Consider the following 13,042-nt stretch of genomic DNA (forward strand, 5'->3'; position numbering starts at 1 on the left):
TGTTACACAAGGCATTGAGGCATCAGTAGTCTTGGTTGTTCCTGTTTAAGTGAGCCATATGTCATTTATCTATGACGTCCAGGGTCTGTTGATGGATCCATTGATGTCTGGGGCTTGGGCACATTTTCCCCAGCACTCTGTTGAGAGTGTCCATAATAGAAGACTGGAAACAGTCCCACAAATTATTGATTTCCTTGTGTTCAAAATTTTCATCTGCAAGGGCTAGAACATCAAATGGTTTGCAGATTTCAGCCTGGTTTTGTACTGTGACTAAATGACTAATGGAAGTCTTGATTTCAGTTGCCTTCAACTTCAGTTTCCCCATGTCCGCAAGCAACCTGTGGTCAGTATTGCCAACTTCAGCACCCAACAATAGTGTACACAGCTTCTCCACTGACTAGATATAAGACCATGGTCTAGCTCTTTGCCGGTTTCTCCATCATTCTAATACCAAATCCATGTATGTATGTTTTTCCATTGGAAATCCGTGTTAGAAACATGGAGTCCAGTTTCAGCACAAAGCTTGAGCAGTCACTCACCATTATTGTTTATGGTCACATCCACAAAGAAATCCCCAACACTTTCTCGCCAAGCTGATCTAGCATCTGGTCCCAGCATGGCATTGGCATTGGGTAACACAATGATAATGTTGTGTGTGGCTACTATTCTGATTACATTATACATGACTCATGCATATTGTTCCTTGTCCTCCTTGTTGGCAAGAATAGCAGGTGCACAAGCACCAATGATAGTGATGTTGCCATGTCTATGTGAAAGTCTTGCTATCACAATACATTCGGAGATGGGAGACCAGCTTATGAGGGCTTTACAAGTGTTCCTTGACTAGGCCAAGCCAACACTAATGGTGCCTATCTGTATTCCACTGTGGGTAATTCCCAAGGTCCCATCAAATGATCTCCTAGCAGCAGATAAGACTGAGAGGAAGATGATGGCAGGGTGGCTATGTTGCAGTTTCTAATGCTTCCTGGGAGGCTCAGACCCTCTCTGACTGTAGAAAGGTTGCCCTCAAAGGGAAAATCCTCCACAATAACTTGAACCGCCTTGGGGACCTGGCAAGATGGCAGCCATGAGGCCTGTTTCATGACAACTGAAGTTGCCATGGAGCAGGAAGCAGAATTATGATCTGTGACCATAAGAGCACCCCAGCACCAGATGGTATACATACACCTGGTATGTAACAGTAAATATCACCTGGTCTGACCAGCTCAATACACCTCTCACACAGTTTTCACATTTATTTAAAAGGTGATTTGTAATACATTACTTGAAAACTAATACCACACTGGTCATTAATGTCATTGTGAAATATATGTAACAACACTGCATGTGAAATTATGGATACTGTCTGATACTATGTTTTGGAGAGCATAAACAGACAAAGGAGACAAAACAGTTTGTATCCCAACAAAGAAGAAATGCAAACACCTCTTTGGCTCAATTGCAAACCATGCCAGGTATGACCAGGGACTGGTAAAATGGGCTATTCGTTTGCAATGGAGAGTACAGGAAGATCATTTACACCATAAACCACAGGAGATGACAAAGTTAACGTGGCATTGGCTACCTGGTGGACACACATAGTTGAGCCCCCAGAATGGCTTCCTGACTTTGAAGACAAAGACAAATTTGGGAGATGTAAGGAACTGCTGAAAGACTTTAAGGTATCCATCACCTGAGAGAAGAAGTCAGTGCTTTGTATATAAGAAAGATTGGTCCTCTTGTTAATCAAGCTGGAGAATGCTGATTACTTGGTGTGAGTAAGATATTAGGTTAGGCAAAGCTGTATCATGCTAGAATTAAGTTTTAGACATTAGAAAGTGGATTTTTTTGTTTTGTTTTGTTTGTAACCCTTTCATATCTCTTTCGTTCTTGCTTGAAATCACTTAAATCTTTGTTAATAAACTTATTCCTGTTTTATTACACAACCATCTTAGTTTTGTTTATTAAGGAGGAGTGCATAACTCTAGCTAGGAGAACAAGCTGTTGTGTGTACTGGCTCTTTTGAGGCAGTGAATTTGGTGTTACCTCTGTGAGTGTCCACTAAGAGGGACTGGACACTGCAGGGGAGATGGTTTTGGGCAGATTCAGGACCAGAAAAATTGTTGGGGTCACCCTGCATGGAGTAAGTGGGATGATGGAAGCCAGAGTAAGGCCATTGTTCTGTGAGCAGGGCAAAGTGTCACAGCAATGTCTAACAAGGCATGGAGTGTCAACCTGGCTATTAGTTTACCCTAACCGATGATGTCCTGAAATTGTGGCCTGAACTTCTGCAGAAGTTTGTTGCTGAACTCAGATAGTTTGTCATAATTAATAACATCTTATGTAGAAAATAAAGCATGATAACAGGCAATGTGGAACTGAAGACTGGCAGAGAAGTTCTTCCACCTGAACAAGTCCTGTCTTTTAGCATCCTTATCAGAAGGAGTAGACTTGAGATGGTGTAGCCTGTTGAGTTTGGTAACCACCTGAACCACCTGGGAGTTCGGAGCAGGATGAGAAAATAGATATTCTGTCCTGTTATATGGTGCAAAGTACTTTCTCTCAACCCCCTTCAGGGTGGGGGCACAAGTGGCTGGGATATGCCGTATCCTATTGGCTGGCTCCATTATCGCTTCATTAATGTAAAGTATCTATTTGTTAGGGCCTGCAATTTGAAGGATGTCAAGCAGCTCATAAGTAGAGTCCTGGATTCCCTCCAGGGGAATCTGTAGCAACTCTGCAATCCTAGCAAGCAGTCCTGAAACTGCTTGTAGTCATCGGGTGGCAATAGAGAAGCCAATGTCACTGCCTCATCAGGGAATGAGGAAGAAAGTGCCACAGAGGAACTGAGTGGTTTGTCTGTTCAGGTTGATTCTCCTCCTCATAATGAGGGGGCTGAAGATCTTCGCTTTATGGTGATCTTTGTGTGTGTACCTCCCCGAGATACCTGTGAGTCAAGATGTCTGCTGTAGGAATACCAGGAATCCCACCAGGGTAAGAGGTTGATGCCCAAGGGGGAAGATGCCAGTGATCTCAAGCCCTGCAGATTGTCTTTCAGGAATGTGAGGGTGCCCAGGAGAGTCAGGAATCCCTATCTGGGCTAATGTTGTGGCTCAGAGTGGGCAGCGGGAGCACTGTCTTAGTCTCTAGTTCACTGGAGGAATTGGCACTGGCGGAGACAGAGTATGCCTTGAAATAACTCCCTCGGCTGGTTGACGGTATTGGTGAATGGAGCACCAGCAGTGTGGGTATCTCCCTGGAGATGACCAGTTCCACAAATATCAGCAACTCTGAGTCAGAATAAATAGCCAGGTCATCCAGGATAGTGAACCCTGATCTAGCAGAAGGTGAGTGGGAGGATCTGCTACCTCTTGGTGGAGCGGATAGCACTGATTTAGGTTGGGCAGTGGACATCAGAACTGCTGAATCCTTTTTGCTGCTGCACTGTGGTAACAGTGATTGCTCCCTCTTCTCTCTTGCCAGTGCTGCCCCTTCTGTGGCTGTCTGTTTAGGGGAGTCTTGGCCCTTGGTACCAAAGGTTTGGACCCATGTTCCCTGTGAACTCCTAACGTATCTGTGTTGGGGCACTGAGTTTCACTTGATTTGGACAGTGTAGGGGAGACGGCCCTCTTCTTAGAGGCCTTAGAAACAATATATAACAATAGAATACCAATTAAAATTTATTACATATATTTGGATGTTTTTCTACATTTTCAGTATTGCTTTCAATTACAATACAGAATACAAAGTGTACAGTGCTCACTTTACATTTATTTTTTATTACAAATATTTGCACGGTAAAAAAACAAAAAAATATTTTTCAATTCACCTCATACAAGTACTGTAGTGCAATCTCTTTATCATGAAAGTTGAACTTACAAATGTAGAATTATGTAAACAAAAAAACTGCATTCGAAAATAAAACAATGTAAAACTTTAGAGCCCACAAGTCCACTCAGTCCTACTTCTTGGTCAGCCAATCACGCAGACAAACAAAATTGGTTACAATTTGCAGGAGACCCTGCTGCCTGCTTCTTGTTTACAATGTCACCTGAAAGTGAGAACAGGCATTCGCATGGCACTGTTGTAGCTGGCATTGCAAGATATTTACGTGCCAGATGCGCTAATGATTCGTATGTCCCTTCATGCTTCAACCACCATTCCAGAGGACATGCTTCCATGCTGATGATGGCTTATGCTTGATAATGATCCAAAGCAGTGCGGACCGACACATGCTCATTTTCATCATCTAAGTCAGATGCCACCAGAAGAAGGTTCTTTTCTCTTTTTTTTTGTGGTTTGCGTTTTGTCAAATCTGCAGTGAAGGTGTTCTTAAAATGAACATGTGCTGGGTCATCATCCAAGACTGCTATAACATGAAATATATTCAGAAAATTGACGCATTATTTTTTTAATGAGAGTCATCAGCATGGAAGCATGTCGTCTGGAATGGTAGCTGAAGCATGAAGGGGCATACAAATATTTGGCATATCTGGCATGTAAATACCTTGCAGTGCCAGCTAAAAAAGTACCATGCAAACACCTGTTCTCACTGTCAAGTGACACTGTAAATAAGAAGCAGGCAGCAGTATCTACTGTCAATGTAAACAAACTTGTTTGTTTTATTGATTGGCAGAATAAGAAGTAGGACTGAGTGGACTTGTATTCTTTAAAGTTTTACACTGTTTTGTTTCTAAGTGAAGTTATGTAACCCAAAAAAAAATCTGCATTTGTAAGTTACACTTTCACAATAAAGAGATTGCACTTCAGTACTTGTATGAAGTGAATTGAAAAATACTATTTCTTTTATCATTTTTACAGTGCATATATTTATAATAAAAAAATAATAATATAAAGTGAGCGTAGTGCACTTTGTATTCTGTGTTGTAACTGAAATCAATATTGAAAATTTATCCATAAATATTTAATAAATTTCAATTGGCATTCTATTGTTTTAAGTGCGATTAATCGCAATTAATTTTTTTGAGTTAATTGCATGAGTTAACTGCGATTAATTGACAGCCCTAATAATTTATTAAGATGTTTTCTATCACCAGCTTAACCACTTTGTGCATTGTGCCCCTTTCCCCTACCTTTAGTCAGTTTGTCTTTTAAGCTATGTCTACACAGCAGCTGGGAGCGTGCTTCCCAGCACAGGTAAATAGACACACACTAGTTCTGCTCAAGTTAGCATACTAAAAATAGCAACATGGCAGAGGCAGAATGGGTGGTAGCTCAGTCTGGCCACCTGAATACAAACCTGCCTGACCCCTGGGTACATACTCAGGTGGCTAGCTCAAGCTGTCATGGCCACAATGCTATTTTTAGCTGGCTAGCTCAAGCAGAGGTAGTGCATGTCTGTCTATACATTCTGGGAAGGACCCTCCCAGCTGCAATCTAGACATGCTCTTAGGGTACTTCTACACTTCAAGTGCTAAAGCAGCACAGCTACAGCTGCACTACTATAGTGCAGACACTTACTACAGCAACGGAAGGGGATCCTTCATCAATGTACGGGTTTCAGAGTAGCAGCCGTATTAGTCTGTATCCACACAAAAAGAAAAGGAGTACTTGTGGCACCTTAGAGACTAACAAATGTATTTGAACATAAGCTTTCGTGAGCTACAGCTCACTTCATCGCATCCAATGAATGTTAGTCCCTAAGGTGCCACAAGTACTCCTTCCACCCCCCCGCCCAATGTAGTAAATCAACCTCTCCAAGAGGCGCTAGCTAGATTGACAGAAGAATTGTTCCATCAACCCAGCACTTTCTATATGGGGGTAGGTTGGTATAGCTATGCCTCTTGGGATGTGGATTTTTCACACCCCTGAGAGATTTAGCTATGCCAATGTAAATTCCTAGTGCAGAGCAGGCCTGCATTGTGAATTTTTTCACAGCCCTGAGTGACGTAGTTAAGCTGACCTAACTTTGTAGTGTAGACCAGCCCTAAAAGGATTAACTGTTCAGGCCAAGAACCATGCCTCCCTTGTGTTTACACAATGCCTACCACTGTAATGAAAATACTATATAATAACAATAATTATAATTTTCAAAATTTTGGATACCTTGATTTCTTTTCGTTTGCTGTCTTCATCTGCTTCATGTTCTACCACTCCCTGAGTCAGATTGGTATAATTTGCTATCTTATTAAGAAGAGATGATACCATGGGGTTGCTATCCATTTCTTCCTGTTGGGATTTTGAAAAATGTTAATATAAAGCAATACTTTAATAGCAAATAAAAACACATTTTAAAACATAAGCCATTTCATGTCAGGTTTTCAAAGCTTCACATGCCAAATGCTGATTAACTGTCATACAGTACCTACTGCCACAAAATCTAGCCAATTATTTACTAGCAACACTTCTGAAGCTTCTTTGGGTATACAGTGTGTACATAATAAAAATTGTGGCACTTTGTTTCCTAATTCAGAGTATTTTATATTATGTGAAATGATTAGGGGAAACATGGACAATTACATTTTGTTCAATTAATAGAAAATGTAATTCCTATTTGGAAATTTATCTTCTTATATCAGTCTGCAATGAACTATTAGGTAACGATCCTATAAAGAGACAGCTCACTGCATAAAGTTTTGGTCCCAGATTCCTCCCCCTAATAAATATAACTCTGCTTTAAGGGTTTTGTTCTTTTTTTTTCAGTAAGTGAAGTTTTCTTTTCCATAACAGGGTTTTCTTCTCACTGTACACTTCTGAGAGAAGGGAAACCCTATATTCAACAGTTAAAAACACAGGAATCTTCAGATAAGGGCTTGCTACAAAACCCCCAAAAGAATATTAGCTTAAAATTAAAAACAAAAATCACAAAAAATTATGAAAACCAGAATATGGAAATTTAAGGTGCTACTTCAAACTAAGCACAGCCACACAACCTAAACTTTGTCCTTATTGCTTGCCAGCATATTACTTCATTTTTCTTTTGGGAATGGGGAACATTTGTCTAAACTCAGGAAAATAATTGTTGGAAATCCTCTACTGAATTTGTGAGTAAATCGGTGAAGAGATAAATAATGATAAGGACAGATCAGTTGTACAGAGTGATCCAGATTGCATGGTAAACCGGTTCTATGCACTTTAATACATCTAAATGCAAAATTAGTCATCTAAGAACCAAGAATGTCAGTCACGCTTATTAGATGGGGAACTGTATTCTGAAAAGCAGTGATTCAGAAAAGGACTTGGGGGTCATGGTGGATAATCAACTGAACATGCGTTGACAGTATGCTATGTGGGACTAAGAAAAGAAAACGAATCCCTTGAATGTATAAGCAGGAGATTAGCGTGTTTCAGAAGTAGGGAGGTGTTGTTACCACTGTATATGGCATAAATCAGAATTCTACTGGAATAATGTGTCCAGATCTGGTGCCCACCCTTTAAAAAAGAACAACAACAAACTGGAAAGTGTCCAAAAAAGTTAAAAAAATTATTTGAGCCTTGAAAAATATTCCTTATAAGGAGAGATTAAACAAGCTCAATCTATTCAGTTTAACAAGTAAATCTTAAGGGTTACTTGATCTTAAACTGGAAGTACCTACACAGGGAAAAGATTTTTGATAGTAGATGGCTCTTTATCAAGCCCAGTCCCAAAATGTTTGAATGTTAGAAGATGAAGCTAAAATAATTCAGGCTAGAAATAAGACATATATAGTGATGGTAATTTAGAATCATAGAAGATTAGGGTTGGAAGAGACCTCAGGAGGTCATTTAATCCAACCCCTTGCTCAAAGCAGGACCAACTTCCACTAAATCATCCCAGCCAGGGCTTTGTCAAGCCAGGCCTTAATAACCTCTAAGGATGAAGATTCCACCATCTCCCTAGGTAACCCATTCCAGTGCTTTACCACCCTCCTAGTGAAATAGTTTTTCCTTATATCCAACTTAGACCTCCCCCACTGTAACTTGAGACCATTGCTCCTGGTTCTGTCATCTGCCACCACTGAGAACAACCTAGCTCCATCCTCTTTGGAACCCCCCTTCAGGTAGTTGAAGGCTGCTATCAAATCCCCCCTCATTCTTCTCTTCTGCAGATTAAATAAGCCCAATTCCCTCAGCCTCTCCTCATAAGTCATGTGCCTCAGCCCCCTGATCATTTTCGTTGCCCTCCACTGGACTCTCCCCAATTTGTTCACATCCTTTCTGTAGTGGAGGAGCCAAAACTGGATGTAATACTCCAGATATGGCCTGACCAGTGCCGAATAGAGGGGAATAATCACTTCCCTCGATCTTCTGGCAATGCTCCTATACATGCAGCCCAATATACCATGAGCCTTCTTGGCAACAAGGGCACACTGTTGACTCATATCCAGATTCTCGTGCACTGTAATCCTAAGGTCCTTTTCTACAGAACTGCCTCTTAGCCAGTCGGTCCCCAGTCTGTAGCAGTGCATGGGATTCTTCCGTCCTAAGTACAGGACTGTACACTTGTCCTTGTTGAACCTCATCAGATTTCTTCTGGCCCAATCCTCCAATTTGTTTAGGTCACTCTGGACCCTATCCCTACCTTCCAGCATATCTACCCCCCAGCTTAGTTTCAACCGCAAACTTGCTGAGGGTGCAATCCATCCCATCATCCAGATCATTAATGAAGATCTTGAACAAAACCAGCCCCAGGTCTGACCCCTGTGGCACTCCACTTGATACTGGCTGCCAACTAGACATCAAGCCATTAATCACTCATTGACGACAATCTAGCCAGATTTCTATCCATCTTATAGTCCATTCATCCAATCCATACTTCTTTAACTTGCTGGCAAGAATACTGTGGGAGACCATATCAAAAGCTTTGCTAAAGTCAAGGTATAATGTCAGGGTGATTGAAGTCTGCCATGAGAACCGGGGCCTGGGATCTGGAAACTTCTGATAGTTGTCCGAAGAAAGCCTTGTCTACCTCATTCTCCTGGTCTGGTGGTCTACAGAAGACGCCCACCCCAACATCAGCCCTGTTGCTCTCACCTCTAAACATAACCCAAAGACTCTCAACAGGCTTTTCTCCAGTTTCATACTGGAGCTCTGAGCAATCATACTGCTCTCTTACACACAATGCAAATCCTCCACCTTTTCTCCCCTGCCTGCCCTTCCTGAACAGTTTATACCATCCACAACAGTGCTCCAGTCATGTGAATTACTCCACCAAGTCTCCATTATTCCAATCACATCACAGTTCCTTGACTGTGCCACGACTTTCAATTCTTCCTGCTTGTTTCCCAAGTTTCTTGCGTTCGTGTACAGGCACCTACAATAACGAGCCAATTGCCCTACTTTCTCAGTATGAAAGAGGAGGCCTCCCCTGTTGCACGCTCCTCCTTGTGTTTCCTCCTGGTACCCTACTTGCCCACTTACCTCAGGGCTTAGGTCTCCATCCCCGGTGAACCTAGTTTAAAGCCCTCCTCACTAGGTTAGCAAGCCTGCCTGCGAAGATGCTCTTCCCTCTCTTTGTTATGTGGATCCCATCTTTTCCTAGCAATCCTTCTTCCTGGAACAATATCGCATGGTCGAAGAATCCAAAACCACCTCTCCAACACCACCTGTGTAACCACACATTTACTTCCACAATTCAATGGTCCCTACCTGAGCCTTTTCCTTCAACAGGGAGAATGGATGAGAGCACAACTTGCGCCTCAAATGCCTTTATCCTTCTTCCCAGAGCCACATAATCTGCAGTGACCTGCTGAAGGTCATTCTTGGCAGTATCATGGGTGCCAACATGGAGAAGTAGGAAGAGGCAGCAGTCCAAGGGCTTGATCGGTCTCGGCAGACACATCCTGAATTCTAGCTCCAGGGAAGAAGCACACTTCTCAAGTTTCCTAATCTGGATGGCATATGGATGACTATGTCCCCCTTATGAGGGAGTCCCCAACCACCACCACCCATCTCCTCCTCTTGGAAGTGGTGGTCTTAGAACCTCCATCCTTAGGACAATGCATCCCACGCCTTCCAGTCGATGGGGTCTCCTTCTGATCCCTTCCTTCAGATGACTCTTCCAAACCATTCTCCTCCATAATACCTGTGCAGAGAGTCTGAAAACAGTTTCTTAGCTCTATCTGCATTGGGAGTATATGGATTCTCCTCCTCCTTCTTCTTGAGGTCACATACTGCCAGTTTTCTTCCCTGTTCTGCACTGCCCTCTCTGATTCTTCAGCATGCTGTGCTTGCAATGCCAAATGCTGACTTCTATACAGAAAGTCTTCATTTTCTCTGATGCAATGTAGGGTTGATACTTGGGTCTCTAGTCCTTTAACCTTCCCCTCCATTGGAACAACTTACCATCACTTGCCCATTACTTGAAGTCTTTAAATCAAGATTGAAAGTCTTTCTAAAAGAGATTCTGTACCTCAAAACTGAAGATACAGGCTTGAGACAGGAATCACTATGTGAAATGCTATAGCCTACATATGTAGGAGGTCAGACTAGAATAGATGATCCTAACAATCTTAAAATTCGATGAATCTATGAAATGCTAGTCTCTTTAATTACCAATGTTTAACTGAAAACAAAGAGTAGAGGTAGCTCATTGAGCTCAGTGAAATCTATGTCAAACAATGGATCCCATATTAATGTTTCCACCCAGGCCACACTGAGGGTATTGATGATTTGTAAGAGTCTGAATCGGATGAAAGGGCATACAGAAAATGGAATAATAAGGAAGCAGACTGGGCTGTGATCCTGGGAAGTAAAAATCATTTCTAAGATCCCTGTGATCCAATGTCCCTTTGATGCATTAAAGCTGTTTAATGAGGCCTCAGACACAGCAATAAGGTAAGCTTCAAACCAGATCAAACTCCCTATAGGAGCATTTTTTCCCTCTCTTTCCTTGGGGCAATAGCTATGAAGACAATGGTATGGATCAAAAGCAGCCCTTTTGCTCATTCCCTTCCTCTACAGGGCAAAGGAATACTTCTTGGTATCCACCTGAGGTTCCAGATATAAGCAGTTTCTCTAGCTCCTCCTCCAGTAAGCAAAAGCTAGCCAGTCTATATCTCCTCTCTTATTGGGAACAGGTTTGAAAGACTATACCCAGCATGGACTAAAACTACTGAGGACAAACTGCGTTTTATTTGGTACAATGTGGCTACTTTTCACATTTCATGTTCCTTCCTTAATTTTCTTTTCTTTATCCTGATAGACATCTCTTTGGAACTCCTTCAATATCTTCTTGATTGTGTGCAATTTCACCTGTCCCACCTTGGGAGGGTACCTATTTCAGATTTACTGGGCCAATGTTTTCAAACATAGGATCCTAAAATTAGGAATTTAAATCCATAAATAAGTGACTTGGTTTTTAAAAATGCAAAGCATCAGTAGCTTCCACTGAAGTTAATAGAAGTCTACATATGGATTTAGAAACCTAATTTTAGAATCCTATGTTTGAAAACCATAGCTCTGGATTCCCAAAAGAGGATGGGCACATACTCCCAGATCTAGACTGATCTCCTTTATAATCAGCAATAAGATTCTGGGTGGAGTACGTCTCTCAATCAAGAAAATCTAGAAATGACTATTTCTATGTGCTACAAATCTCCAAAAAGCACATTCGAACGTCTCAGTAGATTATTCCCTCTTCAAATACCTGCAGTTCATAGTGGGGAACCTGTGTTTGCAAGATGTGGCCCTTCCTTTGGCCTACCTTTGGTCTGCCTTTGGACTATAAGGTGGATAGAAAGCTGGCTAGATTGCCGGGCTCAATGGGTAGCAATCAACGGCTCGATGTCTAGTTGGCAGCCGGTATCAAGCGGAGTACCCCAGGGGTCAGTCCTGGGGCTCGTTTTGTTCAACATCCTTATTAAAGATCTGGATGATGGGATGGATTGCACCCTCAGCAAGTTCGCAGATGACACTAAGCTGGGGGGAGAGGTAGATATGCTAGAGGGTAAGGATAGGATACAGAGTGACCCAGATAAATTGGAGGATTGGGCCAAAAGAAATCTGATGAGTTCAACAAGGACAAGTTTAGAGTCCTGTACTTAGGATGCAAGAATCCCATGCACCACTACAGGCTGGGGACCAACTGGCTAAGCAGCAGTTCTGCAGAAAAGGACCTTAGGATTACAGTGGATGAGAAGCTGGATATGAGTCAGCAGTGTGCCCTTGTTGCCAAGGAGGCTAGTGGCATATTGGGCTGCATTAGTAGGAGCATTGCCAGAAGATCGAGGGAAGTGATTATTCCCCTCTAGTCGGCACTGGTGAGGCCACATCTGGAGTATTGCATCCAGTTTTGGGGCCCCCACTACAGAAAGGACATGAACAAATTCGGGGGAGTCCAGCAGAGGGCAAGGAAAATGATCAGGGGGCTGGGAAACATGACTTACAAGGAGAGGCTGAGGTAACTGGACGTGTTTAGTCTGCAGAAGAGAAGAGTGAGGGGGGATTTGATAGCAGCCTTCAACTACCTGAAGGGGGATTCCAAAGAGGATGGAGCTTGGCTTTTATCAGTCATGGCAGATGACAGAACAAGGAGCAATAGTCTCAAGTTGCAGTAGGGGAGGTCTAGGTTGCATATTAGGAAACACTATTTCACTATGAGGGTGGTGAAGCACTGGAATGGGTTATCTAGGGAGGTGGTAGAATCTCCATCCGTAGAGGTTTTTAAGGCCCAGCTTGACAAAGCCCTGGCTGTCATGATTTAGTTGGTGTTGGTCCCGCTTTGAGCAGGGGGTTGGACTAGATGACCTCCTGAGGTCTCTTCCAACCCTAATCTTCTATGATTCTACCTTCAGTCCCTCAGGGTCTCTAAGATAGCTATGATACTGATTCTTTCTGAGGGAGAAAAGGGTATTTACATTTATCATACCCTGAATAACTGTCTCAATTGGTTATAATGCAGTCAGGTGGTCTGTGTCTGCAACAAACTAGCATCAGACACACCTGGAAAGACAAGGCTTACACTCATCTGAACAGTGTTTTTCATTTTCTAAGGCAGGGTACAAAGAATCAAAGGACTGGTATAGACTTAAGTCAACAACCTCAATATTTTATTCTTGCAGGCACCTCACTGGGAACATAGAGAAATGTGTCCCAGAGGAGA

At 42.4% G+C, this 13,042-nt stretch overlaps 1 protein-coding gene across 1 annotated transcript in view; it reads right to left on the bottom strand.

The window, feature by feature from the left end:
* SLC12A7 (solute carrier family 12 member 7) overlaps nt 1-13,042 on the bottom strand; it is a 315,751-nt gene that overhangs the window by 150,364 nt on the left and 152,345 nt on the right. The window contains exon 3 of the mRNA XM_077809176.1: nt 6,067-6,189. Coding sequence (XP_077665302.1) covers nt 6,067-6,189 — 123 coding nt within the window. The remainder of the gene's footprint in view (nt 1-6,066; nt 6,190-13,042) is intronic.

The sequence above is a fragment of the Eretmochelys imbricata genome, chromosome 2 (genome assembly GCF_965152235.1).
Source record: "Eretmochelys imbricata isolate rEreImb1 chromosome 2, rEreImb1.hap1, whole genome shotgun sequence".
Taxonomy (NCBI): domain Eukaryota; kingdom Metazoa; phylum Chordata; order Testudines; family Cheloniidae; genus Eretmochelys; species Eretmochelys imbricata.